Source organism: Sylvia atricapilla, chromosome 13, assembly GCF_009819655.1.
Source record: "Sylvia atricapilla isolate bSylAtr1 chromosome 13, bSylAtr1.pri, whole genome shotgun sequence".
Classification (NCBI taxonomy): Eukaryota; Metazoa; Chordata; class Aves; order Passeriformes; family Sylviidae; genus Sylvia; species Sylvia atricapilla.
Genome location: NC_089152.1, coordinates 711,232 through 734,808, shown reverse-complemented (window position 1 = coordinate 734,808; position 23,577 = coordinate 711,232). Strand labels below are relative to the sequence as shown.

Sequence of the window (23,577 nt, the reverse complement as noted above, 5' to 3'; positions counted from 1 at the left end):
ATGTTATGGATGCTCCAGGTAAGGTGAAGAGGGAGCAGGAGGAGGGGCTGTGGGATGCACACTGCAGGACAGCTGGAAGGAAAAGCAGGATCAGGATCTCATCCAAGGGAAACTTCACCCTCAGGGTGGTTATAAAGCAAAGCTCCAGAGTCAGAAATGTGTTAACAGGGAAAAGAGCACAAGTATTTAGCAGGAATTGTGTCCCAGTATAAACCTCCTTGTTCTAGTCCAGTCCCTCAGTTCCAAATTCTTTTTCTGAATTAATTTCAGCTTTAATGTTTATCAATCCCGAGGAAGCTGAATGAAATTAATTTCTCTAACAGAATTTAAACTTAATCCTTAAGAAAACACCGAAACAAATTCAGGACTCAGAAAGCAGCATTTCAGTACAAGAATCTGTTTTATTTTTACAGTGCAGTGATTGAAACAATGTAGAAATTTAACTTGCAAAACTGAATTTATATCACAACATCTCTCAGGAGGCAACGCAGACGCGTTGCTTTGAATCACAAAATATTCCTCTGCACACCAAGAATTACAAACTTCCAGCACTACACTCTGGGCTCTCTTCAGAGATCGATTCCTCATCATTGAAATCTATCTTATCAACAATTCCTCTTTAAAAAACCCCCAACAGAAACGCACGGAGATAAAGAAGAACTCAAGTATTCAACTCCAGGCCTTGATTGCGGTGCTCAGGCTGGGCAGGGCAGTGCCCAGGGGCAGTCCCTAGTCGGGCTCGGTCACACACTGCTCCACGATCTCCCGCAGGTTCGGGTTCTCCATGGCCGCCGCCACCCGCTCCTTGTCATTGATCTGTTTATTGACTGCAAAACAGCCGGGGCGGGGGTCAGAGCCACCGGGGACAGCCCGGGGACAGCCCGGGGACACCCCGGGTCAGAGCCACCAGGGACAGCCCAGGGACACCCTGGGACACCCCGGGTCAGAGCCACCAGGGACAGCCCAGGGACACCCCAGGGACAGAGCCCCCCAGGGACACCACAGGGACACCCCAGGGACACCCCAGAGCAGGGATCAGAGCCCCCAGGGACACCCCGGGCAGGGGTCAGAGACCCCCAGGGACACCCCAGGGACACCCCGGGCAGGGGTCAGAGACCCCCAGGGACACCCCAGGGACACCCTGGGCAGGGGTCAGAGCCCCCAGGGACACCCCGGGCAGGGGTCAGAGCACCCCAGGGACACCCCAGGGACACCCCGGGCAGGGGTCAGAGCCACCAGGGACAGCCCAGGGACACCCTGGGCAGGGGGTCAGAGCCACCAGGGACACCCCAGAGCAGGAATCAGAGCCCCCCAGGGACACCCCAGGGACACCCCGGGCAGGGGTCAGAGCCCCCAGGGACACCCCGGGCAGGGGTCAGAGACCCCCAGGGACACCCCAGGGACACCCTGGGCAGGGGTCAGAGCCCTCAGGGACAGCCCAGCCCTGGGGCACCCAGGAGAGAAGGACTTCACCAGGAGGGTTACTGGGAAACAGGGAAGGGGGCAAATGGAAGCTCAGTGACAGCACAGGGGAAATCATGGGGTTTGTCACTTTGCTGGTTCAGGGAAAGGATTTAAGGTGTTTTGGTGATATGTCCCGAAATGAGGAGTGATATTACGGATATATTCATGTATAATTCAGGATTATTCTAATTAGGATGAATTAGAGTCAGCGGCCCAGGTTCAGTTTGTAGCTATTTAACCAAAATATCCCATTTTTGGCAGAGGCTGAAGGCTCGAGCCCAGGGCACTCCACGGCTGCTGAGGGCAGTGCCCAGCTCTGCCACATCCCCATCCTGCAAACTTTACTGCTGGAACCCTGGGCTCTGAGAATGTTGGACTTTCTGTGCTGCCAGATCCTGTAAAACCTGACTGAGAAACGCCCAGTTTTGGCGTGAGGATTTCAGGACAGTGGGATCAACTGAGGCAGCTCCTCATGGCAAATCTCCTCCTTTTTTACAAACAGCACCTGCCAGAACTGAGGGGCTTTTGTTATAAAACCCAACCAGCAACAACAGGGGATCAATGAGAGTCACCACAGCCTTGGGGACACTCGGTCCCCAGGCTTTCAGAGGGGATTAATTTCTGGGCAGGCAGGGGAGGACAGAGCACAGAGAGGCTGAAGCAGCAGCATGCACGGGCTCTACTCACTGTCCTCCTCCGTGGAATGTGTGCCCTCAGAAATGTAGATTTCCAGCTGGAGGAGAGAGCAGCAGTGTTAGGAGCACCACAGCAGTGGAACACTTTCCTTCCTGGAGGGAAAACTCCATCCCACACACACACACACACAGGGCCTGTCACCCCTGCTGCCACACGAGGGGACTGGGGACAAGAGCTCCCTTAGTTCAGCTGGGGGCTAGAAAAACAAAACTACCGCCCAAAATTAAACTGCAGAAATCCTCAGGCAATTCATGTATTCTTTCAATTATTCTGGTCTCTAAAGGTCTGTGAACGGCTGTTTAATTCAGGGGGTTGCCATTCATTCGTGGAGTTTAAAACGGGCTTCAAAGCAGGCACTTTACCTTGTGTCTAAAAGGCAAACATCTCTGAAGTTTTATTCTTAAACAAAGGCCTGTTAAAACAAAAGAGATTTCCCTGTAAAACTCAAGGTCTGAGGTGCATTTTCAGAGAATCCATGTTTAACAATCAGTGTAACTGGCAATGTCCTTTTGTATTCTGAGCAGCACAAGCCACAGAGGGAAAAGGGACAAGCAGAAAGTTGTAATTTTTTTTATATTTAAGAGCTGGCAAATTGTCAATTAATAACATTAATGAAGTAATTTGGAGAACACAAAAAAGGAATTCTGTACCACTTCCAGCAGAGTTTTGAGAGGATCTCTTTGAAGAGAATCCTTAACGTGACACAAACAGATGGGTGTCCCCATTTCTCTGGATTCGGGGTTTTATTTTTTTGCTTGGTTTGATTTTTTGGTTTGGCTGCATTGGTGTTTGGGCTCTCAAGCTGCAATTCCTGGTCAAACCAACACAGCCAGGCAAGACTGAATCTGAACTGGGACTGCTGGCATCCAGACAATCTCAAATCAACCTCGTGCTCTTTGTTTCTGGTTTAATCAGGGGGATCTCACCGATGAGAGTGGCCAAGGAGCAATGAGGTACTGTTGGTGTAAACCTGATGATGACCAGATATTCATCCTCCCCTATCTCCTGCACTTCCACGCCGTTCTCTGTCACCACTTCCAGTTCTTCCAGCGTGTTGGGCTTCTCCGGGTCCCGGATGGTCCGGATTATATCTGAGGCACGAGATAAGCGAGCAGCGATAAGGAATCTTCTCCGGATTTCACGAAAGGTATTTTGGTCAGCAGCCCCTTTCCCAGCACTCTTGATGTCGCCGCTCTTTGGAAGCCCCAAGAAACGACCCCAATAAGCCACACGCGGCCTTTCCTCCCCGCCCCGGCCCCTCACCGCGCTGAGCCCCTCAGCCCCCCAAGGGCGGAGCGGGAGCACCCCCGGGGCTCCCCCCGGGCCTCCCGCGGCCCCCGGCAGTCACCGTAGACCTCCATGGCCCTGTCGTGCTCCATGGCGCGGCTCGGCGGCGCATGGCGGGCGCTACTGCCGGGGCTCCGCCACACGCGGGCCAGCGCCTGCCACAGCAGCGCCAGCGCCAGCGCCATGGCCGCGCTCCGCCATCGGCCCGGCGCCGCGCCACTTCCGGGTGTGGCGGGGCGGGGCCGGCGAGCACCAATGGGAGTGGAGATACGGAAACCACGCCCACTATGGGCGGGGCGTCACCGCGCCTGCTCCTCCTCGGGGTTCCCGCGCCGAGCCGCGAGCGGGCTGGGGACACGGAGTGACCCTGAGTGGGGACACGGAGGGAGCCCGGAACAGCCCCGGGACACAGAGTGGGGACACGGAGGGAGCCCGGGACAGCCCCGGGACACAGAGTGGGGACACGGAGGGAGCCCGAAACAGCCCCGGGACACAGAGTGGGGACACGGAGGGAGCCCGAAACAGCCCCGGGACACAGAGTGGGGACACAGAGTGGGGACACGGAGGGACCCCGAAACAGCCCCGGGACACAGAGTGGGGACACGGAGTGGGGACACGGAGGGACCCCGAAACAGCCCCGGGACACAGAGTGGGGACACGGAGGGACCCCGAAACAGCCCCGGGACACAGAGTGGGGACACAGAGGGACCCTGGGACGGCCCCGGGATGGGGACATAGAGAAGACCCCCAGACAGCCCGGGGACACAGAGGGGAATCGATCCCAGGAGAGCCCCGGCCCCAGAGTGGGGACACACAAATTCCATGGGGATCCACCTGCAACAGAGATCAGAGTAAAGGACAAGGATAGAGTAAAACTAAAGAGAACTCGACTTAACGATAAAGACCATTTTATTTCAAGCCAGGAGCGTGCCGGCGGGGCCCGCAGCTCCCAGCGGCCATCGCGCGGCGCGGTGCCTGCCGGGAGTTGTAGTCGCGGCCGCTCCGCAGCGGACCGGAAGGAGCGGCGGCCCCGCAGACATGGCGGCGGCCCGGGGCGGGCGGCGCTGAGGGCGGGGGGAGGATGGCGGCGGGGCCCCGGGCCGAGCTGCGAGTGCTCCTGGTGCCCCGCTCGGGGCCGCCGCGGGGATGGGCGCGGGCGCGGCTGAGCAGAGCCAGGGACGCTCTGGGCGCCCTCCTGCTCCCCGCCGGGATCTGCCTGCAGGCGCTGGGGCCGGGCCGGGCCGGGCGGGCCCGGGACAGCGTCCTGCCCGGAGCCTGGGCTGAGTGAGTGCGGGCCGGGGACGGGGACAGGGGACGGGGACAGGGAGCCGGGGACAGGGAGCCGGGGACAGGGACAGGGGGACGGGGACAGGGGGACGGGGACAGGGACAGGGGAACGGGGACAGGGGGACAGGGACAGGGGGACGGGGACAGGGACAGGGGAACGGGGACGGGGACAGGGGGAGCCGGGGACAGGGGGACGGGGACAGGGAGCCGGGGACGGGCAGCCGGGGACAGGGGGACAGGGACAGGGGGACGGGGACAGGGGGAGCCAGGGGGAGCCGGGGACAGGGACAGGGGGACGGGGACAGGGAGCCGGGGACGGGGAGCCGGGGACGGGGGGACAGGGACAGGGGGACGGGGACAGGGACAGGGGAACGGGGACGGGGACAGGGGGAGCCGGGGACAGGGGGACGGGGACAGGGAGCCGGGGACGGGCAGCCGGGGACAGGGGGACAGGGACAGGGGGGACGGGGACAGGGGGAGCCAGGGGGAGCCGGGGACAGGGACAGGGGGACGGGGACAGGGAGCCGGGGACGGGGAGCCGGGGACGGGGGGACAGGGACAGGGGGACGGGGACAGGGGGAGCCGGGGGGGAGCCAGGGACAGGGAGCCGGGGACGGGGACAGGGGGACAAGGAGCCTCCCCAAGGCCCGGTGCCGCCCGGTGCCGGGTCGTGTCCGCCCCTCCGGCTGGGTGTGTTTGCAGCAGGCGATGCGAAAGGCAGCGCAGACAGGGAGGGTTTTGTCCGGCGGGCTGTTGGCTTCGCAGCCCAGTGGCCCGAGTCCCGCGGTGACACTCGCTCACACGGTGGCTTTAACATCTGCTTTGGCCAGAGCAGAGAGCCCAGAGCGCGTCCCGCTGTGGCTCTCGGCAGCGGCGGGGCCGGGCACAGCAGCGCCGCTCCGAGCCCCTGAACCCCGAAATGCTTCGGCTCTGGGGACCTGAGAGCCCGGCCCGGTGCTCCCTTCCCGGGGCAGGGACACCCCCCGTGTCCCCGGCTGCCCCGAGCCCTGGCCGGGGACATCGCAGCGCTGGGCAGGGTCCGGGCTGTGCCCTGCCCGGGCCGGTCCCTGTGTGCCCCGGAGCACGGCTGGCACACCCGCTGGGTTTCCCGGCCCAAAAAACTGGGGAACATCTGGACATGGACAGTGGGTTCTGCTGTCCCTCCTGGGAATCCCGGAGCGGAGCGTCCCTCGTGTCCTGCGTGACTGGAGTGGGAAAGGCGGGAGGAGAGAATAAACTCCGTATTTCAAGGCAACGCCTTTTTCCTGGAGAGGAGGAGGAGGAGGAGCTGGATTCCTCAGGCTCTGTCCTGCCGAGGATGGGGCAGTTCCAGTGCTGGGAGGGATGGGATGGCAGCAGAGCCTCCAGTGCTGAAGTGAAGGTGTTGTCCATCATCAGTGCACACCCAGAGCTGTTCAGCCTGGGAAACGGGACAGGGAATAAAGGCAATAACCTTCCTGAATGTTTTATCTTCAGCTTCATGTGGGACGGTGCAGAAGATGATGGTTTGCAATCCAACAAGACCAAACTCCTGGCTCTTGGCCAAAGCCGTGACCTGTCTGTGTATGAATTCAGTGGAGAAGATGGAAAACACAACCCGAATTCCCTGCACAGTTGTAAGGAAGAGACACTTAAAAAGCTCCTCGAGGCTAAAAACATCAGTGAGTAAATTTCAATGTGTTGCACGTGTGAGTTATTGCAGGTCTGGTTCTGCTCCTACTGGGGGGATCAGGCAGTGGGGTTGAGCACTAGGGAATTTCAGGTGCCTCCACACTGATCCAGTGTGATCAGCAGGATTCATCGGCTTGAAAAATAACGGGGGCATTTCTGCATTCAGAGGTGGCATTGTTAGAAAGAAACTCTTGTAGGGTCATGTTCGAATGATGTGAAATTAAAAATAAATGTTAATAAAATATATGCGACCCTGCTCTCTCAAATTTTAACTTTAATTTTCAAGGAAGGAGAGACAGGCTCATCAATAACCTTGCAAAGACTAATTGAACATTTGACCTTGTATTTTATGATTAGCAAACATAGTGTGCAGTTAGAATGAGCCTCTGATGTTTGATGTGTTCTTAAACAGTCTCCTTTCCTAAAATACTTTATTTCCAAAGTTTGTAGCTTTTCTTCTTTGTGCTGACAGAAATCCTATTTTGTGCTGATTTTTTATGTTCTTCATAGTATTGTCCACTGAAAAAGCCATATAAAAAGTTTTGGGAAATTGTTGTAGAATTAAAGTGACATTTAAAAGCAGCCACTCCAACTCCTGTCAGGATGGTAACTGGGGCAGTGCATTTGAGCTGTCATTTACTTGGGATTTCTTTACAAATCAAAAGTTCCAAGTGGCTGTAATCTGACATTTAAACATCTTTCAATTTACAGGTCTGCCTTCAATTTCCTCTGTGAAGATTCTGTCTTTTGCAAACAACAAGTGCAAACTTCTGCTCAACCGGTTTCTCCTTGTGCACCTGACCTTCCCTGGGGAGGATTCTCCCTCAGAGACCTGTGACTGCTTCCCCCTGGCTCTGCCCCCAGAAGCTGTGGGGAGAATTACTGACTCCCAGTTCTGCAGGGGGATCCTGTTCCTGCTGGACAGTGCTGGCTGGATTTGTATCCTTTGCAGGAGTGGTCAGGGAAAATCCTCTGGGAGAACAAAGCTGCTTCTCTTTGCTCTCAGGGCTGAGCAGAAATGTCTTTAAAGACATTTGAGTGATGGCTGCAGAGAAGGTTGTGTAGCCAAATCCTGGTGATTTGTGAAGTGCCATAGTTGTGTATCCAGGGCTTCCCAGCACCCCACTGGAGATGGTTCCCACTGGATTCTTGGGTTTCATTGCCAGGTTTGATTCCTGGGGCTGTGTGTAACAGCTGACTGTTACTGTCACCTCATTATTAATTAAACAGAAGTGCTCTGCAGGCACACAGAGAATCAGAGGTCTGTGTATTGGGGAGCAGGGCTCAGAGCTGTCAGCCCCACCAGCTGCTGGATTTAACCTGCTCCTCAGAGCTGTCAGCCCCACCAGCTGCTGGATTTATCCTGCTCCTGCCCATCCTGTCTGGCACATTAAAGCACAATAAAGTCAGGTTGCCTTTCCCTGCTCTTGGAGGGAATTCAGCACCTTCCCCTCGTGTGGGACTCCTCTGCTGGGCACTGCAGGGCCTGGGCTTTTCCTTGATGCTGTTTGCAGACATATTTGATTGCTGTGATGGGGCCAGCCTGGGGAAGGTCAGGGTGGGAGCTGGCCCAGCCCCAGTGTCCCCCCTGGCTGCCCTGGCAGTGTCCCCTGACCTCAGCACGGCCGTGGTGACCAACAGCTGCCACTGGGCCCTGGCTGTGCAGCTCAACACCTACTTCAGGTACAGCTCCCAGGGGAGGCCTTGGGGCTGAACTGACCCTCACAGCTCCCCAGGCTTGGGCCTGGACCCAGCGAGGTGCTGGCAGCTTTTCCTTCAGAGTTCTGTGCCAGAGCAGAGATTTCCTCTTGGTTAAAGATTGTCCTTTCCTTGTTTCCTCTAATTCGTTCTCTTGTTGCTTTCACAGAAGAAACTGTATCACATCTCTTTGTTTTGATCTGTCTGTTAATAAGTAGATAAACTTTGTCTTGCCCTTCATTTTTTTTTTTTCCCAGGAAGATGAGGTGCTCTCAGTGCCACGGGTGGGTGGCAGCACCTTCTAGAAATACTGGAGGGTGTGGAATTATCCAACTCTACAGCTACAGCTGTGCTGATTTGGCTTGATAAATTAGGGCCAGGGGGTAATTAAGAGGTGGTGTCCACCTCAAAGGAAACAGCATCAGGTTTCGATGTTACCCTGAGAGAAAACTGTGCTGAGAGCTCCTGGAGAAGTTAAAATTGAAAAAAAAAAATCATCTTAAACCATCTGGGCAAGGTGAAATTTCGTATTTATTTCTTTACAGACAGTTCCCTGAACATTTGCTCTGTAAGAGAGATCCTGAAAACGTCCCAGTGAAGCCTCCAGAGGGGCTGGATGAGGATGACCTGGCCAGTTCTGAGCACAGCATGGAGCTGCTGTCGTCACCTTTCCGCACAGACAGGTACAGAGGGGAGGAACCTCCTGACACGGGCTGGGCTTTGCCTCCTTTGGGTTATTGGTAATAAACTGCTGATTTGTTTTTTCACTTGTAGCTGTGACAGGTAAAATCAGCTCATTCTGCTGTAAATCTTGGGAATTTAGGGTGGACCAAGACAGCTTTACCTGCGGCATTGAACAGCTTCCAAACAGGAATTGCTGCTTTGGGGTTACCTTTTAGTCTTGGAGTGCTGAAACTAGTAAAACATATCAATTGTAACTTGATGTATAGATGAGAAAGATTCAGTTCTGGCATTCAGTTCTGTGTTCTACTATTCTTTAATTGATGAAGTATTTTCTATGAGGAAAGAAAACTGTTTGCTGAAAATGCTAAACTTGGACTTTGTCAGCTGATGCAGCTGTGGTCACTCAGCTTGGCTGCAGGGAGTATTCAATGCAAATAAAGAGGCTGTGTAAGGTTAAAATGCAGGATGCTGGGTGGATTTTATAAGCTCAAAGTGTGTTTTATTTGACTGAGAAAGCTTTACCTGCCTTGCTGTTGGAGCAATACCTGGTGTTGCAGGTGACCCTGTCCCCTCCACAGGTCCTGGAAGGCACACTTGTCCTCACTGTGGGACAGAGTAAGGAGAAGAAAAGCACCAGCTTCTCCAGATTTGGTGGACAACTCCAATTTGCCTTGGTATCAGTTTTTTACTCATCTTGAAGACCATGATCCTGAGCTCTGTGAGGATCCAGAGAGGATGGTGGCCTTTGTTCCCCGGGCTGTCACATGGGTGGCTTCCCAAGCGCTCCGAGGCCAGGGTGCAGCCCGTGGGGGTGCAGGACAGCAGTGGGCACAAATCCCCGTGGGAGCAGCCCAGGGAATGGTGCAGCTGGAGTGTAAACTGGTGACTGGAGCTCAAGCTGTGTTCGTGGTGCTGGCACAGGACACGGGGCTGTCTCTGGTGCTCTGGGATTTTGAGTCCCAGGAGGTGACGTGTTCCCACTTCGGCAGAGACAGTGTCTTCGTGGAGTGCAGTGCAGAGGTGCCACTGTGTCTGCTGCTGACAGGTGAGGGGTCAGAAACTGTCCTGATGTAGCTGCTTTAGGGTTTTTTAGTGTTTTACCTCGCTGCTGTTGGGTGACTTCCATTGCATTCCTGCTCGGGTGAAATCCACGCGGAGCCGCTGCGGCTTTGCCTCCCTCTCTTGGAAGCAGCAGTGTGTGGAAATGCTGCTGCCCGAGGAGTGGCTGCTGTGTGATTAACTGTGGCTTGGCTCTGTCATTCAGAGCGTGGCCTGTGCCTGGTGCTGTTTGGATTAAGCCAGGAGGAGTTTCTGACCAGGCTGATGATGTTCGGCAGCGCCGGCGTCGTGGATTCCGTGTGTCGCCTCAATGGGTGGGAGAGGTGCTCCATCCCCATCCATGCCCTCCAGGTAAGGAGAGAACAAACTCTCTGTTTCCAGTTTTGAAGGCAGTTTAGCAATGCCAGTGCAGGTTTAGACACAATTAAAAGTGTGCCTCAAACCTAGGGGCAATAGGAAGTGGTTTAGTTTTAAATAAACAGTAAAATCCCAAGCAGGTGAGTAACCCAGAGGAAGAAATCCAGCAGCAAATGTGAATGCACGTTTATAAAAGAAAAGAGAATAAAGCAGTGCTCAAAATTCCCTCTTAACTGGACCCAAAAGCAACTTTGCCAGTTTCTGCAGCAGTTTTTGTCCTCTTGCAAAATGTTAAATATGAGAAGAAATCCCTGGAACTAGATTTCTGGGTTTATTGTGCTATTCTTATAAAATTACTGTAGGCTTATTCAGAGTCCTGATTCTCACAGTATTTACTTCATAGTGCTGCAATAACATTTTGTGTGTGAGGATACAGGGCAGGCTTTGAGCAGAGCCTGGCAGGTGCTGTGCAGGTCACCTTGTTATTTCAGGCTGCTGCAGGTGCTGCACACAGAGTTTAAATCCCTTCTGGTTCCTCACTGAGGATGGAGTAAGAATCCCAGCAGCAAGTGAACAATGTGTGGGTTTAGAATCCATGCTTAATTCTTCTGTTTCACGTTTGTCTAGGCAGGTTTGGAGAATCGCCAGCTGGACACAGTGGACTTGTTTTTGAAAAGCAAAGAAAGTGTTTTCAGTCTGTCTGCACCCTGCCCTGGGCACCCTGGGGATGGGGCCTCCCAGTCCTACCTGAGAAGTAAGTGCAGAACCTGCAGCTGCACAGGGGTTTATCCTTGTGGATAAACCTTATTCCCTTTCTCCCTGTGGCTGTGTGGAGGATGCAGATGTGGGAACTCTTTTTGGAACCATTGCAGATCTGGAGGAGCTCAGGCCAGCTCTAAACTTGCTCTGCTCAGCAATCCAGGACAATGACATGGAGCCTCACAGCAAACCCTTCTCTGAGCAGCTCCTGAGCCTCACCCTGACTTTCCTGACCAAGCAGCTGGAGGAAATCTTTGTGCACACAGAGGGTAAGGTCACTCTGCTGGGTCACATCTAGTAATGTGTCGTCATTTACATGAGTAAGAACAGCTAATTCTTTTTAATTAAAAGCTTAAACTTGCCTAGAATTAAAATAACAATACTTGAATTAAGTGAGTGAAAGATGTTCAACCCTGTGCTTTAGATTGGACTTCCCTGGCTAAGAATTGGTGGGATGAATACAAGATTTCTCCTTTATTGGTCCCTGGGCAGGAAAACCCCTCAGAGAGGGCAGGGAGCTCTGTGAGGTGGTGGCTGTGTCCTCACAGGGTGCTGGGCTGTCACTGCCTGGACAGGGGACAGAGCTGATGTGCTCTTCCCTCTGAGGGGTTCCTGTTTATTAATCAGCACATTTATTAATTCAGCATTGCTAAACATTAAAATCTCTTCATTCCCATTTAACTGGTGTCTTTTGGCAGAACCTGATGAATTCCTGCAGAAGGCTGCAGATATTTTAACTGATTACATCATCAAACTGAGAAGATTCCTGAGGAAATACCCTCGACCACCAGTGGCTCCAGAGCACACAGGAGCTGACCTGGATGAAGACCTGCCTGAGATAGAAGAGAGCCAAAAGTGGGAAAAACTGACTCCAGAGGTGAGAATCAGCCACCCAGATTTTACTGTGGTGAAGTTTTATATAAGGGGATCATTTATGTGGCAATATCTTCAAGTAGTGGGGAAGAAAATCAGCCTGGGGATGATGTGGGTGAGTTTGCTCCATGTTTTTCCCTTTAGGAGGTCATTGCTGAGGCCATCCTGAGCAACAAAATCCCAGAGGCCCAGATCTTCTTCCGAAGGCAGCAGCATCCTGCTGAGAGCCTGCAGGAGTTCATGCAGACAGGTCTGAGCCTGGTGCACGCCTGTCTGCTCAAGGGCAACACCAGGGAGGCCTCAGAGCTGCTGAGGAACATGGTGAGAGGTGTTCAGGGGGCTTCCCACTGCCCTGGGGTTGGTGAGGAGCCCCTCGGGGTGCTGTGGATGGGCTGATTCCACCAGGAGCAGGTGGGATGGCAGTGAGAGGAGAGGTGGTTGGTTTGCAGAGCTGCTGGGGCAGCCTGGGCTGGCTGTGTGCTGGTTTTGTGAGCTGCTGGGCTGGTTTTGTGCTGGTTTTGTGAGCTGCTGGGCTGGCTGTGTGCTGGTTTTGTGAGCTGCTGGGCTGGCTGTGTGCTGGTTTTGTGCTGGTTTTGTGAGCTGCTGGGCTGGCTGTGTGCTGGCTGTGTGCTGGTTTTGTGAGCTGCTGGGCTGGCTGTGTGCTGGTTTTGTGAGCTGCTGGGCTGGCTGTGTGCTGGTTTTGTGAGCTGCTGGGCTGGCTGTGTGCTGGCTCTGTGCTGGTTTGCAGAGCTGTGTGCTGGCTGTGTGCTGGCTGAGCAGCAGGGTGAGGTGCCTCTGCCTGGGGAGGTGTCCCAGCCTTGGTCCCAGCAGGGACATCCCAGCAGGAGCTGTGCAGGGGCTGTCACAGCCCTCTCTGTCAGGGCTTTGGAGGGAGAGCAGCTGAGTTTACCCTGTGTTTGAGCTCTTCAGTGCAATCTGTGGGCACACTTTACAGCGAGTGTCTGCTTTGTGCCAGGGCTTTGACGTGAAGCAGGAGCTTCACAAGATCTGCTTTCACACCGAGGACAGACACGTCAGGGAGCTGCTGGTGAGTGCCCCAAAGGCTGCTTCAGCCCAGGCTGAGCCCTGCAGGGGGTTTGTGCTCGGGGAAAGCCCTGCACTGAGCTGCCCTTCAGAGCAGGGACAGCCAGGGCTTGTGCCTGCATCCTCCTGGGGTAGTTCTGCAGCACCCCTGTCCCTCTGCCTTTGCAGTTAAAGAGCTGTTGAAATGTCATTTATTTGTCCTGATCTGATTTGATTTGGCTCTGATCTGGTTCTCTCACACAGCCTGGAGTCCTCTTGTCATTTAAGTCTATGGCCCTCTCCTTCCAGCGTTTTTTTCCTGCAGTTGGTTAATTGTTTGCACTTGCAGGATCATTTACAACTTGGATGTGTTAAAGATGGATAAAAATTGGGGGCAATTGGAGGTAATGCTTTAATAGTTGGAGGTAACACTTTAATTTGCATTAAAGGTGAAAGTCTTACAAGAAGAAAATTATTTTTCTGAGAAAGAGAAGAAAATTATAGACTTTGTGCATCAGGTTGAAAACTTCTACTCAGAATCCTTCCAGGGAAATGAAGAGCCCCAGTCTCTTTCCAGGTAGTGTGGGTTATTACTTTTAATTATTAATTAATAGCATTAGTAGGATTTTAAATGTGCTGGATTCTGCATTCTGTGAGATTAGCTGCACTAACAAATGCAGTCCTTAATTTCACACTGGTCTTCGTTTGCAGGAATCAGAGTCAGTGTGGGGACTGAGTCATTTTCTCATTAATGTAGCAGTTACTGTCGTGTTCTCTCATGACAAACTGTTGTGTGAGTCATGACAAACTATTGTGAGGGTGACAGAGCTCTGCTGCTTCAAATGAGGCTTTTTAAATAATAATATTAGAATTACTACTGAGTTATCCGCATTCAGATGTTTGCTCTGTTTTTGACCTACGATGTCTGTAACACAGCAAACTAAATAACCCAGAAAAATCATCTTACAGTGAAATAATGCTACAACTGTTACGATACTCATCATTTGCTATGCCAGCTCTGGGAAAACGAGGCAGTTCTTTAGCTCTGAGCCCTGGAGCTGAAGTCACTCCAGGCTGGGAGCTCTGCAGAGCCTTGGGGCACTTTGTTGGGCTGGGGGCAGTTGAGGCCAGGCTGACCCCAGCCCATTGCAGTTACAGCAGCTGGAGGAGGCAGCAGGAGCTGTGCAGGCAGCAGGAGCTGCTGGGCTGGGGCAGCCCCGGGAGCTGCAGGCTCAGAGTGATGTTTAACTGGGCTCTCTGGTGGGATGAGCTGCTGCAGGAGATGATTCTGCTCCCCAGGAAACCACCCCAAGGCAAGTATTGGGGCACTGGGCTGGGAGTTGACATCTCTTTGGCACAGCACACAGCCCCGGTGTGGGGGTGGCACGGGCACAGTCACAGATTGTTCTGTGTCACTGGGGGTGGGCTTCATCCTGTGCCACCCTGGGGCTGGCTGGGGCTGTAGAGGAGGGTTTGGAGGAGCTGGAAGGGACTTGCCTGAGCATGGGCATGTGTGAGTGCCACCTCCTGTCACGTCCTGCCACCCTCTGCCCCCTCCTGTCACCCCCTGCCACCTCCTGCCACCTCCTGTCACCTCCTGTCCCTCTCCCTGCCCTGGGGAATCCCTTCCAGCTCTGCCAACATGAGGCTCCAAAAGCTGGAACAAATCCTTGATCTCTGCATCACATTGGCCACTGTTCATTGAAAATGGGGACCTGGAGGGACAAGACACAGGGAATGGCTTCCCACTGCCAGAGGGGAGGGATGGGTGGGAGATTGGGCAGGAATTCCTGGCTGGGATGGAATTCCCAGAGCAGCTGTGGCTGCCCCTGGATCCCTGGAATGTCCAAGGCCAGGCTGGACAGGGCTTGGAGCAGCCTGGGGCAGTGGAAGATGTCCCTGCCCAAGGAACTGGATGCTCTTTAAGGTCCCAGCCCAAACCATTCCCTTGTTCTGTGTAAGAAAATATGAATATTTCCCTCAGAGGTGTCTCTGTGTGTGCTGGTTTCATCCATCTGCCTTTCTGAAACACAGAGCTCAGGAGCTGCAGTGCTGAGGTGCTGTGGATGCACCTGACAGCCCAGCACGACTGGCCCAGGCTCTGCTCCTGGATTGAGGAGTCAGAGCCCAGCCAGGCTCCCTGTGGCCAGGCCTGGCCCCCCCTGAGCCCTGACATCGTGGACAGGAGCACTCTGTGCAGCTCCTACATGAGGCAGGACATCCTGAACAAGCTGGCCAGGTAAGGCTTCTGTCTCTCCTTCCTGTGTCAAGCCAAAACCAGAAATAAAACCCCTTGATACATACTGATTTTTGTACTGCTCCTTTTGGAAACAGCACAAACCCCGTAATAAATGTGATTTTAGTCCTCTGCTTTCAGTTGTCTGAAAAGAGTAAGAGCTGTGAGAGCAAGAGCACTCCTCCCTCAGCCCTTGGAAGTTTCCCAGGGGTTATATTCCTGATTCCATGATGCAAGGGAGGGAATTGTGAGTGTTTCACTGTTCACAGCTCTCTCTGTGCAGTGACCTGCAGTGACCACAGTGGTGCTGGGGCACAGGCAGCTGGATTTGGGCACGTTGTGTTTGCCTCAGTGGGGAATTGTTTCCTGAGAGGGAAAGGTCTGCTCTAACTCTGAGCTGAAAACACCCATCAGAACTCGGCAAAGAACACTGTGTGCTCAGTGCCTGTGCTTTTTTTTCCTGACAGAAAAGGAATCTTTGTCCCTTCTGAGCTGGAAGATTTTGAGCTCCTGCTCCAGAGGTTGTCGTGCCTCGGGGGAGTCCTGCAGAATCCTCACCCTGTCCCAAAATACAGCAGTGCCAGTGGCCTGGATTTCCATGCTCAGTTTGTCCTCTACTGCCTGGAGCACAGCCTGCAGTACCTGCTCTACACTTACCTGGACTATTACAGGTGGGAATGCTTCCATCCCTCTCGTCCCAGAGGGATCCCAGGCCCCAGGGAGGAAACACAATTTGAGCAGCTGGTGGGGGCAGAGTTTTCCTCAGCTCTGGCAGTGTCATTTAACAGAAACTCTGGGGCAGTGTGTGAGTTGTTAAGCTATATTCAGAATTTTTTGAGTTTGTATTTTAAAGCTTTATTCAGATTGTCTTAATATTAATTTGTGTGTCAGTCATGAAAGGAAGCAATTACATCTGTGATTAGTATCATGCCATAAGCAATGCAATCCTAAATGAGCCAAGACAAGTTGCTCTTCAGAAACTCAGAATATACAGAATTCAGAGACTTAAGCTCAGGTGTGTGTTGGCTCCTGATGTAGTCACAGATAAGGAAATTGCTGAAATTGAAATTTCCACCTGAGCTGGGGTTGGATGGGATTTGAAGGTGGTGCCAGTATTAGGCATTGGAGCTATAGGAATACTTCCCACTTAAGGGATACTTGGCAATTAAAATTTCTGAGCTCTGCTCCAGTCTAACACTGGAATGATCAGGAATATGGACCAGAAAAAAAAGCCAGGACATCATTTTCTGGTGGTTTTTCTAACCACTTGTATTTGGCACAGCACTTGTGAGGTGCTCCAGACCTTTAATGCTGTGTCACACCAGTGGTCTCCAATCCTGTGTTTTCACCTTGCTGCTCATTTATTTCCAGTTTAACCCCCTCAAACTGCCCTATCCTGGGGAAGAAGGAGCTGCATGAGGCACATCCCTGGTTTGAGTTCCTGGTGCAGTGCCGAGGGGTTGCCAGCAATCCCCGAGGTAGGAATCTCAGAGAGATGCTTCTGCCCTGGCCCAGGGTTTGCCACAGCTGGGTTAAACCCCTGCTCTGCTGCAAACCCTCTGCCACGGCCAGTCACCTCCCTGTGCATCACTTCTTCACCTCTGGAATCTGGGTTGTAACTCCTGCTTGAACTGCACTTAGAGATCTGGAGGCTGCACAGAAGTGAGCCTCATTCTGTGTGTAATCATCGTTCCCTCCAGTTCAGTGACATTCCCAGCAGGTGGAACAGAAAAATTCCTAACAAAATACACATCCCATTAAAATTAAACCCTCCTCTGGTCCCTGTGGTTTATTTTGATTTCTCTGCCCTTGGAGTATGTGTTTGCTTTCCTGAAAACCAGTGGAGTTTGTGCCCCTAATTCACTGCAGTTTTTAAACATTTCATCTTCTGCAGAGTCACACATTAACAAAAGACAAAAATAATCTCGAGTGAAGCTTTTTTAGAAAGCATGATCAGTGTAGGATAAAGAATTGAAGCACTTCAGAGCTAAACTGTGGGGCTGAGCCCCAGGCAGTGTGTGTAGGCAGAGCTGGAGTTTGAAACTGGGGAACTGGTCAACTTAGCTCATCTGTGTTCATGGGCAGAGTGAGGAAAACCAGTATGGACAACAAAAAGTAGAAAATCCAGCATTTTTCACAGTCAGAGGATGGGTGCAATGTGTGATTGATGATTTAACACTGGTTTTGCATGGCATTAAATGTCACTCTTTTTTTTTTCCCCCCTTGTTAAGATCCCAAGATGATTTTCCAGGCGAGTCTGGCCAACGCTCAGATGCTGATCCCCAGCAGCCAGGGGGGTGTGAGCAGCATCCTGCTGGAGGGCAGGACCCTGCTGGCCCTGGCCACCACGGTGTATGGCCCTGGGGGCATTGACCAGGTACTGCCTGGGCCCCTGGGCCCTCCCTGGACCCCCTGATCCCTCCCAGATCCCTCCCTGGGTCCCCAGATCCCTCCCTGGGTCCCCAGATCCCTCCCTGGGTCCCCAGATCCCTCCCTGGGTCCCCTGATCCCTCCCTGGGCCCTCCCTGAATCCTCCCTGGACCCCCTGGTCCCTCCCTGGTCCCTCCCTGATCCCTCCCTGGACCCCCTGATCCCTCCCTGGGCCCTCCCTGATCCCTCCCTGGGTCCCCAGATCCCTCCCAGATCCCTCCCTGGACCCCCTGGTCCCTCCCTGGGTCCCCAGATCCCTCCCTGGACCCACTGGTCCCTCCCTGGTCCCTCCCTGATCCCTCCCTCATCCCTCCCTGATCCCTCCCTGATCCCTCCCTGGGTCCCCAGATCCCTCCCTGCTCCCCTGTCCTGCTGCTCTCCTGTCCTGCTGCTCCCCTGTCCTGCTGCTCCCCTGTCCTGCTGCTCCCCTGTCCTGCTGCTCCCCTGTCCTGCTGCTCCCCTGTCCTGCTGCTCCCCTGTCCTGCTGCTCCCCTGTCCTGCTCTCCTGGCTCTGACAGGAAAATGCCCCCTGAGCCACATGCTGCAATGTGGCTGTAACATCTGTGCTGGGGAAGATGGCTCTGAGACAACCTAAAAGCATTTTGCAGCAAAAAAAAAGAGATAATTTCTGTGTTGTCTCTGCATGTCAGATTCCTGTGAGGTGGATTGGCCCCAGAATTGTTTTGTTGTTATTTGATGCAGTTTCCTCCTAATGAATTTTGCTTGCAATGTAGGTCCTTCAGAACGAGGACACAGAAAAACCTCTGAGGAAAGTTGATCCACAGCTCTTGAAGATGGCCTTGACCCCTTACCCCAAGCTCAAGGCTGCTCTCTTTCCCCCCTGCACTGCCCATGGGCTTTTGCCTCCTGACATCTCACTCTACCACCTTCTGCAGGTACACAGAGGGGTTTGGGCAGGACACGAGGAAAGAGGAGTTTGTTTGTAGCTAAAGCCTGGGGGTGGGAGCCAGGGGTTGGTTCTTTGGGATCCTGATGTGGAGCTGCAGTTCACAGCTTCACCCTGAGCTGCTTTTTCAAGTGGTCTCTACCCCTGGAGTGTCAGAGAGGGATATTCTTGCAGTGTTCAGTGGGCAAGGTGTTTAATATTGCAGAAATTACAATATCTAAAATTTAAAAATGTTTGTAACAGTCAGAGAATTAGGAATTGAGAGCTATAGGACAGTGATGTGAAATTCTTAAGCTGCCTCAATATATTTTGTTTCTGATCTTTCAGTCCTTAATGCCCTTTGACCCCAGGAAATTATTTGGCTGGCAGTCAGCAAACACTCTTGCTGTGTCAGGTATGTCTCTTGCCAAGGTTACACACTTTCCTAGCCTGAGCACCTAAAATAAAATACATAAAATAAAACAAAACCCTAAAATAAAATACATTCCAGGGGAATTATTTGGCAGATCAATTTACTCAAAAGGCCATTTCTTTCACAAGAAAAACTGTAATTTACTAAAATTGGGTTTTGAACTAAAATTCTAAATTTTTGCATTAAGCTTTTCGCAGGCAGAACTTTTTCTAACTAGAAGATAGAAAAGCCAATGTTTTCTTTTAAAAGCAAGCTGAGGTGATGCAGAGCTCTGCTGTTCCAGTGAGGGGTGGGGATTTCAGTGTGCTTTGGGGTATGCCAGGGTCTGAATTAGAGCTGGAGGAGCCGTGTTGGATTCTCCTCTCACTGTGCTGGGTCCAGCTGTGTCTCACAGTGTCTGTGCTGTGTCTGTGCTGGGTCTGTGCTGGGTCTGTGCTGGGTCTGTGCTGGGTCTGTGCTGGGTCTGTGCTGTGTCTGTGCTGTGTCTGTGCTGTGTCTGTGCTGTGTCTGTGCTGTGTCTGTGCTGTGTCTGTGCTGTGTCTGTGCTGTGTCTGTGCTGTGTCTGTGCTGTGTCTGTGCTGTGTCTGTGCTGTGTCTGTGCTGTGTCTGTGCTGTGTCTGTGCTGTGTCTGTGCTGTGTCTGTGCTGTGTCTGTGCTGTGTCTCACGGTGTCTGTGCTGTGCCTCACAGTGTCTGTGCTGTGTCTGTGCTGTGTCTGTGCTGTGTCTGTGCTGTGTCTCACAGTGTCTGTGCTGTGTCTGTGCTGTGTCTCACGGTGTCTGTGCTGTGTCTCACGGTGTCTGTGCTGTGTCTCACAGTGTCTGTGCTGTGTCTCAGTGTCTGTGCTGTGCCTCACGGTGTCTGTGCTGTGCCTCACGGTGTCTGTGCTGTGTCTCACGGTGTCTGTGCTGTGTCTCACGGTGTCTGTGCTGTGTCTCACGGTGTCTGTGCTGTGTCTGTGCTGTGTCTCACGGTGTCTGTGCTGTGTCTGTGCTGTGTCTCACGGTGTCTGTGCTGTGTCTCACAGTGTCTGTGCTGTGTCTCAGTGTCTGTGCTGTGTCTCACGGTGTCTGTGCTGTGTCTCACAGTGTCTGTGCTGTGTCTCAGTGTCTGTGCTGTGTCTCACGGTGTCTGTGCTGTGTCTCACAGTGTCTGTGCTGTGTCTCACGGTGTCTGTGCTGTGTCTCACAGTGTCTGTGCTGTGTCTCAGTGTCTGTGCTGTGTCTGTGCTGTGTCTCAGTGTCTGTGCTGTGTCTCACGGTGTCTGTGCTGTGTCTCACGGTGTCTGTGCTGTGTCTCACGGTGTCTGTGCTGTGTCTGTGCTGTGTCTCACGGTGTCTGTGCTGTGTCTCACGGTGTCTGTGCTGTGTCTCACAGTGTCTGTGCTGTGTCTCACGGTGTCTGTGCTGTGTCTCACGGTGTCTGTGCTGTGTCTCACGGTGTCTGTGCTGTGTCTCACGGTGTCTGTGCTGTGTCTCACAGTGTCTGTGCTGTGTCTCAGTGTCTGTGCTGTGTCTCACGGTGTCTGTGCTGTGTCTCACGGTGTCTGTGCTGTGTCTCACGGTGTCTGTGCTGTGTCTCAGTGTCTGTGCTGTGTCTCTCAGTGTCTGTGCTGTGTCTCTCAGTGTCTGTGCTGTGTCTCACAGTGTCTGTGCTGTGTCTCACGGTGTCTGTGCTGTGTCTCACAGTGTCTGTGCTGTGTCTCAGTGTCTGTGCTGTGTCTCTCAGTGTCTGTGCTGTGTCTCACAGTGTCTGTGCTGTGTCTCACAGTGTCTGTGCTGTGTCTCACAGTGTCTGTGCTGTGTCTCACAGTGTCTGTGCTGTGTCTCACGGTGTCTGTGCTGTGTCTCACGGTGTCTGTGCTGTGTCTCACGGTGTCTGTGCTGTGTCTCACGGTGTCTGTGCTGTGTCTCACGGTGTCTGTGCTGTGTCTCAGTGTCTGTGCTGTGTCTGTGCTGTGTCTCACGGTGTCTGTGCTGTGTCTCACGGTGTCTGTGCTGTGTCTCACGGTGTCTGTGCTGTGTCTCACGGTGTCTGTGCTGTGTCTGTGCTGTGTCTCAGTGTCTGTGCTGTGCCTCAGTGTCTGTGCTGTGTCTCACAGTGTCTGTGCTGTGCCTCACAGTGTCTGTGCTGTGCCTCACAGTGTCTGTGCTGTGCCTCACAGTGTCTGTGCTGTGTCTGTGCTGTGTCTGTGCTGTGTCTGTGCTGTGTCTGTGCTGTGTCTGTGCTGTGTCTGTGCTGTGTCTGTGCTGTGTCTCACGGTGTCTGTGCTGTGTCTCACAGTGTCTGTGCTGTGTCTCAGTGTCTGTGCTGTGTCTCACAGTGTCTGTGCTGTGTCTCTCAGTGTCTGTGCTGTGTCTCACAGTGTCTGTGCTGTGTCTCAGTGTCTGTGCTGTGTCTCACAGTGTCTGTGCTGTGTCTCACGGTGTCTGTGCTGTGTCTCACGGTGTCTGTGCTGTGTCTCACGGTGTCTGTGCTGTGTCTCACGGTGTCTGTGCTGTGTCTCACGGTGTCTGTGCTGTGTCTCACGGTGTCTGTGCTGTGTCTCACGGTGTCTGTGCTGTGTCTCACGGTGTCTGTGCTGTGTCTCACGGTGTCTGTGCTGTGTCTCACCGTGTCTGTGCTGTGTCTCACCGTGTCTGTGCTGTGTCTCACCGTGTCTGTGCTGTGTCTCACAGTGTCTGTGCTGTGTCTCACCGTGTCTGTGCTGTGTCTCACCGTGTCTGTGCTGTGTCTCACCGTGTCTGTGCTGTGTCTCACGGTGTCTGTGCTGTGTCTCACCGTGTCTGTGCTGTGTCTCACCGTGTCTGTGCTGTGTCTCACCGTGTCTGTGCTGTGTCTCACCGTGTCTGTGCTGTGTCTCACCGTGTCTGTGCTGTGTCTCACCGTGTCTGTGCTGTGTCTCACCGTGTCTGTGCTGTGTCTCACCGTGTCTGTGCTGTGTCTCACCGTGTCTGTGCTGTGTCTCACCGTGTCTGTGCTGTGTCTGTGCTGTGTCTCACAGTGTCTGTGCTGTGTCTCACAGTGTCTGTGCTGTGTCTCACAGTGTCTGTGCTGTGTCTCACAGTGTCTGTGCTGTGTCTCACAGTGTCTGTGCTGTGTCTCACAGTGTCTGTGCTGTGTCTCAGTGTCTGTGCTGTGTCTCACGGTGTCTGTGCTGTGTCTCACGGTGTCTGTGCTGGGTTCAGCTGTGTCTGTGCTGGCTCCAGCTGTGTCTCACGGTGCTGCTCTGTCCTTGCAGATGCCTGGAGTGAGCTGCCCCACTTCTGCAGCCCGGGGCTGGTGAGCAGGCACGCCGTGCTGGAGAGGCTGGATTTCCCCTTCTACCTGCTCCACGGGCGCCCCGCCTTCGCCTTCGGCACCTTCCTGGGGCAGCAGCTGGCCAGGAGCAAAACCCCCCGGCAGCTGTGAGTGTCCTGAGTGGGACAGGACCCAGCACAGGGAGGGGTTCCCTCTCCCCAGCAGCACAGCAGTGCTGGGCAGTGCAGCTGGGGCTGTCCTAAGGGTTAGGAGTGAAGTGCCACCTGGAAGGAGGTGAGCTTCCTTTGGAACTACCTCAGTAAAATCCGCACGGGGAAGCCAGGGAGGTGTTCCAGTCACATCAAAGGTGGGTGGGCTCTTCTTTAAGGGACCTGAGCCCCTGGGTGACTTCACAGGAAAGTGGTGCCCCTTCTCTGTGCCATTTCCCTGATGGTGACACTTCATCAGTTTAGTTAGTAAGGCAAAAAAATGCACTCTGGAGGTTGATGGAATTAAGTGTTCTGGCTGAAGTTTCAAAATCAGGTGTTCAGAAGGGTTCAGTGAAATGGCACATCCTGCCTGAATAGATGGAGTTTGCTGTTCAGTGTGGGAATTAGCACAAATCACTTGGTTGGTTTGTCTGTTAGTCACTGTTTGTTTCTCTCCATCGTTGCCACACAGATCTGTTTGTCTTGTGTGAACAGGTAAAAGTGGGGCAAAAAGGGAAACATCCATGGATGCAGAGTGAAGTCCTGGTTCACAGACAGTCAGGGACGCAGGATCATTTCAGTGGCTGCTGTGGGAAACCCCTTTGGGTACATTTTTCTCTTAGCACCATCTGCAGGTCAGGCTCAGGTTCCTGGTGCTGCAGGGCGTTGTAAACTCTGCAGAGCCTCTTTCTGCCCTCACCTGCTGGGGGTGTGTGTTATTAATTATTATTAATTATCACACCAATTTTATTGGTGTTACTGTTTTATTGGTGTTTTTTTAACAATTATTATTATTAGTTATAACACCAATTTTATTGGTGTTACTGTTTTATTGGTGTTTTATTAACGATCATTATTATTAATTATAACACCAATTCTACTAGCTTTAGCTTTTGATAAATACATTAAATTGCCAACTCTGCTTACCCCGTGTGAGCCTTCATTCTCCCAGCCACACCTTTTATAAACAGGAAACTTTTGGTTGGTGTTATCACTGAGGCTGCCGAGTTCAGCGCCTGCTGGGCTCTGCTGTGCCCGGGACAAACCCCTGGCTGTGTTGCTCTTTGCAGGGTGCAGCAGGCAGCACGGGAGGCCCAGGTGCTGGCCCTGTCCTCGCTCAGTGTCCCCTCGGTGGCTGCAGCCTGTGTGTGCTTCCTGGAGCTGCTGGGGCAGGACAGCCTCCGCCTGCGAGTGCAGCTCAGAGCTGCCAAGGTCATCCTGAGCCACAGCACCGGCCCTGGGGCCCCTCCTCATCCTCACAGCCACGCCAGGGACACCTTGGGTAA

At 53.3% G+C, this 23,577-nt stretch overlaps 2 protein-coding genes across 2 annotated transcripts in view; one reads left to right on the top strand and one right to left on the bottom strand.

Moving 5' to 3' along the window:
* Positions 1–381: 381 nt before the first annotated feature.
* CIAO2A (cytosolic iron-sulfur assembly component 2A) lies at positions 382–3,677 on the bottom strand. Its single transcript, XM_066328158.1, has 5 exons — positions 3,509–3,677; positions 3,087–3,251; positions 2,523–2,572; positions 2,152–2,197; positions 382–827 (listed from the first exon to the last, which is right to left on the bottom strand). Exons 1-5 carry the CDS (start codon positions 3,630–3,632, stop codon positions 730–732), a joined length of 483 nt encoding a protein of 160 aa, XP_066184255.1. The 5' UTR covers positions 3,633–3,677; the 3' UTR covers positions 382–729.
* Positions 3,678–4,493: 816 nt separating this feature from the next.
* The window catches only part of SPG11 (SPG11 vesicle trafficking associated, spatacsin), a 34,430-nt gene continuing 15,346 nt past the window's right edge, over positions 4,494–23,577 (top strand). Inside the window, exons 1-22 of the mRNA XM_066328154.1 lie at positions 4,494–4,731; positions 6,211–6,395; positions 7,117–7,344; positions 7,920–8,088; positions 8,649–8,786; positions 9,366–9,832; positions 10,052–10,197; positions 10,831–10,957; positions 11,076–11,231; positions 11,661–11,839; positions 11,980–12,156; positions 12,812–12,883; positions 13,308–13,435; positions 14,011–14,171; positions 14,893–15,097; positions 15,562–15,765; positions 16,466–16,572; positions 17,326–17,471; positions 18,259–18,420; positions 18,759–18,825; positions 22,084–22,249; positions 23,362–23,573. Of these exons, the coding sequence (XP_066184251.1) occupies positions 4,529–4,731; positions 6,211–6,395; positions 7,117–7,344; positions 7,920–8,088; positions 8,649–8,786; positions 9,366–9,832; positions 10,052–10,197; positions 10,831–10,957; positions 11,076–11,231; positions 11,661–11,839; positions 11,980–12,156; positions 12,812–12,883; positions 13,308–13,435; positions 14,011–14,171; positions 14,893–15,097; positions 15,562–15,765; positions 16,466–16,572; positions 17,326–17,471; positions 18,259–18,420; positions 18,759–18,825; positions 22,084–22,249; positions 23,362–23,573 (3,805 nt within the window). The 5' untranslated portion in view covers positions 4,494–4,528. The remainder of the gene's footprint in view (positions 4,732–6,210; positions 6,396–7,116; positions 7,345–7,919; positions 8,089–8,648; positions 8,787–9,365; positions 9,833–10,051; positions 10,198–10,830; positions 10,958–11,075; positions 11,232–11,660; positions 11,840–11,979; positions 12,157–12,811; positions 12,884–13,307; positions 13,436–14,010; positions 14,172–14,892; positions 15,098–15,561; positions 15,766–16,465; positions 16,573–17,325; positions 17,472–18,258; positions 18,421–18,758; positions 18,826–22,083; positions 22,250–23,361; positions 23,574–23,577) is intronic.